The sequence below is a fragment of the Xenopus tropicalis genome, chromosome 6, assembly GCF_000004195.4.
Source record: "Xenopus tropicalis strain Nigerian chromosome 6, UCB_Xtro_10.0, whole genome shotgun sequence".
Lineage (NCBI taxonomy): Eukaryota > Metazoa > Chordata > Amphibia > Anura > Pipidae > Xenopus > Xenopus tropicalis.
Genome location: NC_030682.2, coordinates 88,138,519 through 88,141,613, shown reverse-complemented (window position 1 = coordinate 88,141,613; position 3,095 = coordinate 88,138,519). Strand labels below are relative to the sequence as shown.

At 39.8% G+C, this 3,095-nt stretch overlaps 1 protein-coding gene across 1 annotated transcript; it reads left to right on the top strand.

Annotated features, from left to right (window-relative positions):
* Positions 1-1,773: 1,773 nt before the first annotated feature.
* On the top strand, positions 1,774-2,739 carry LOC116411742 (proto-oncogene Mas-like). The gene has a single exon (XM_031904581.1). The coding sequence runs from the start codon at positions 1,774-1,776 to the stop codon at positions 2,737-2,739; it is 966 nt and encodes a 321-aa protein (XP_031760441.1).
* Positions 2,740-3,095: the final 356 nt, after the last annotated feature.

The window sequence follows — 3,095 nt, the reverse complement described above, 5'->3', positions numbered from 1 at the left end:
GGTGGAGTCGTGAACACTGACCTTAATTGAGGCAAGTGAGGCCTGCAGTTCTTTAGATGTTGTCCTGGGGTCTTTTGTGGCCTCTCGGATGAGTTGTCTCTGCGCTCTTGGGGTAATTTTGGTCGGCCGGCCACTCCTGGGAAGGTTCACCACTGTTCCATGTTTTTGCCATTTGTGGATAATGGCTCTCACTGTGGTTCGCTGGAGTCCCAAAGCTTTAGAAATGGCTTTATAACCTTTACCAGACTGATAGATCTCAATTACTTTTGTTCTCATTTGTTCCTCAATTTCTTTGGATCTTGGCATGATGTCTAGCTTTTGAGGTGCATTTGGTCTACTTCTCTGTGTCAGGTAGCTCCTATTTAAGTGATTTCTTGACTGAAACAGGTGTGGCAGTAATCAGGCCTGGGGGTGACTACAGAAATTGAACTCAGGTGTGATAAACCACAGTTAAGTTATTTTTTAACAAGGGGGGCAATCACTTTTTCACACAGGGCCATGTAGATTTGGAGTTTTTTTTCTCCCTTAATAACGTAAACCTTCATTTAAAAACTGCATTTTGTGTTCAATTATGTTATCTTTGACTAATAGTTAACGGTTTTTGATGAGCAGAAACATTTAAGTGTGACAAACATGCAAAAGAATAAGAAATCAGGAAGGGGGCAAATAGTTTTTCACACCACTGTATGTACCTTTTTCCACAGAAATACTAATATGTTACTAATACAGCTTCAGGTGGGACAGAAGCTTCTGGTTTAGGTACAAAAAAGTAATGGCAGCTGTTCTATCCCATTTGATCTGTCTCATTGTTCCTGTACCTTTGAAGCATTAAAGGCGAAAGAAAGTAAAAGTCACTTGGGGGTGCCAAAATGTTAGGCACCCCCAAGTGACTTTAACCCCCTACCTTTTACCCCGGGCTGGTGCCCCTGTTTAGAGAAAACAGCACCAGCCCGGGGTAGCTGCCTCCGCTTCCTCCTTTGTTATTCACTGTGCGCGCATGCGCAGTAGAGTGAATAGTGGAACTTACACATTAAAGTCGGCTTTTCACCCTACTGTGCATGCGCCGACCGCTGGCATTTCAGCAAACTGAAGCCGGAAGGAGGAAGCGATCCTCTCCAGGTACCCCGGGCTGGTGCTGTTTTCTGCGAACAGGGGCACCAGCCCGGGGTACAAGGTAAGCGGTTAAAGTCACTTGGGGGTGCCTAACATTTTGGCACCCCCAAGTGACTTTGCCTTTCCTTCTCCTTTAAGTGACATTTTCCTAGCGCTGAACAAATATATCCTTTATCCATGTTTGCATGTTCTCATTGATGAGATATACTGCATAATTACATTTTTAGTCTTCTAAAAAGAGCTAGGGGGTGCAGTGGGACAGATTTATGGTTTGATTTAGATCCCCTTTAAAGCATGATCTAATTTATAATTTTGTTGTTTGTTTTCAGAGCAGCAACAGTTGCACTATGCTGTTCTGCCAAGTTATCCCTTTTGGGCTGTACTTAAGGCCGTTGTTCCTTGTGCTGTCTTGGCTTTGCTATTTCCCAGATCTTGATCATGTACAGTATATATGATTCATAGCCTTCTATAAGGTTAATGTGCAGTCTCCATTGTCTTGCATTTCTTTTACTCAAATCTCATGAGCAATGGCCCTGTTGATAAAGCCATGTCTTAATTGTAAGTTATATTGTACATTATAGTTCAAACTGTTAATAACTGCTGCTTGTTTATGTTTGTATAACAGGTGCATCAGAAGATATTTTAAGAGGTGAAGACAAAATGGCATCCAACTACACAAACACAACGCATTTTAATGATACAAACTACTTTGATGGAAGTCATGCTCCAGACTCTGTCATACATTATACAATAGCAGCTGCTGTTGCCATGGGCCTCTGTCTGTTTGGATTAGTGGGAAATATAATAGTTTTCTGGTACCTTTTCTTCAGGATCCCGCGGAACAAATACAGTGTTTACATTATTAACTTAACCGCAGCTGACCTGCTGTTACTAACATTTGCTGCTATTTTAATGATGGTCAATATAAACACATTAGTTGGTAGCAATCCTGATTTTGAAGGCAGTGCTGGATTTTATACCTTCTTAGAAATAATTTATGATCTTTCCCTATATTCTGGAATGTACTTTCTAACAGCTATCATTATAGAAAGATGCATTTCTGAGCTTTTCCCTATTTGGTGTCATAATTATCGCCCAAAGACACTGTCAGTAACAATGTGTATTTGCCTTTGGATTCTTGGATGCTCAGAAAGTCTCATTGAAAACTTATTATGTACCCAAGAAGATTTTAGTAATCAGACACCGGTTTGTACAGCAGTAGAGATTATGACATTCACTTTAAGCATTTTTATCTGTCTGCCATTAATGATCCTTTCTAGTTTCACTCTGCTAATTGCTATAATGTGGATCACCAGGAACAGATACCCACCAAGACTTTATATCATCGTTATTGCTGCAGTCTGCATTTTCATTTTGTCCGTGATACCATTCAACTTCCTCTGGTTTCTAATGTACTTGAGACTTTTGTCTTCAATACAAGATACTCTTGGTCTTTACTTTGCCAGTATACTAACTGCAGCTCTCAGTTCTACTTGCAAACCATTTATGTACTTCTTTGTTGGAAGACTGTGGAAACAGAAATCCAGTAATTCAATTTATGATACTCTTCATAGAGCCTTTGAGGCAGAAGATGATGAAAAGGAAGAAATAAAATGTGAAAAATAAAATTCTTCATTTAGCAATATTTTTATTTGTTTACATGCATAAGGACTGTTGTACAATGTTATTGGTCTTAACAAACATTTATGTGTTTAAACATATATAATTAGGCTTATATCAGATATACATAAAAGGAAGAAATTATAAATCAGTTTGTTGCACATGGCAAGTATTGATTTTAGGTAAAAAATTGTAAAGTGTGCACACAGGCATTGGTTTAGGGCTGGGCTCAGCTGTGCAAGAGCAGGTGCAGAGTGCAGGCAGGAAATTCACTTGTGTACCTCCCAGCCAAATCTGCCCTGTGTGCTCAGTGACAGGGAGATTTCCCTTATGTAAATGTGCACCCATATGGGATGAATTGG

Excerpts from the sequence above, each read along its gene's own strand:
- LOC116411742 (XM_031904581.1), top strand. The coding sequence starts at position 1,774 with ATGGCATCCAACTACACAAACACAACGCATTTTAATGATACAAACTAC.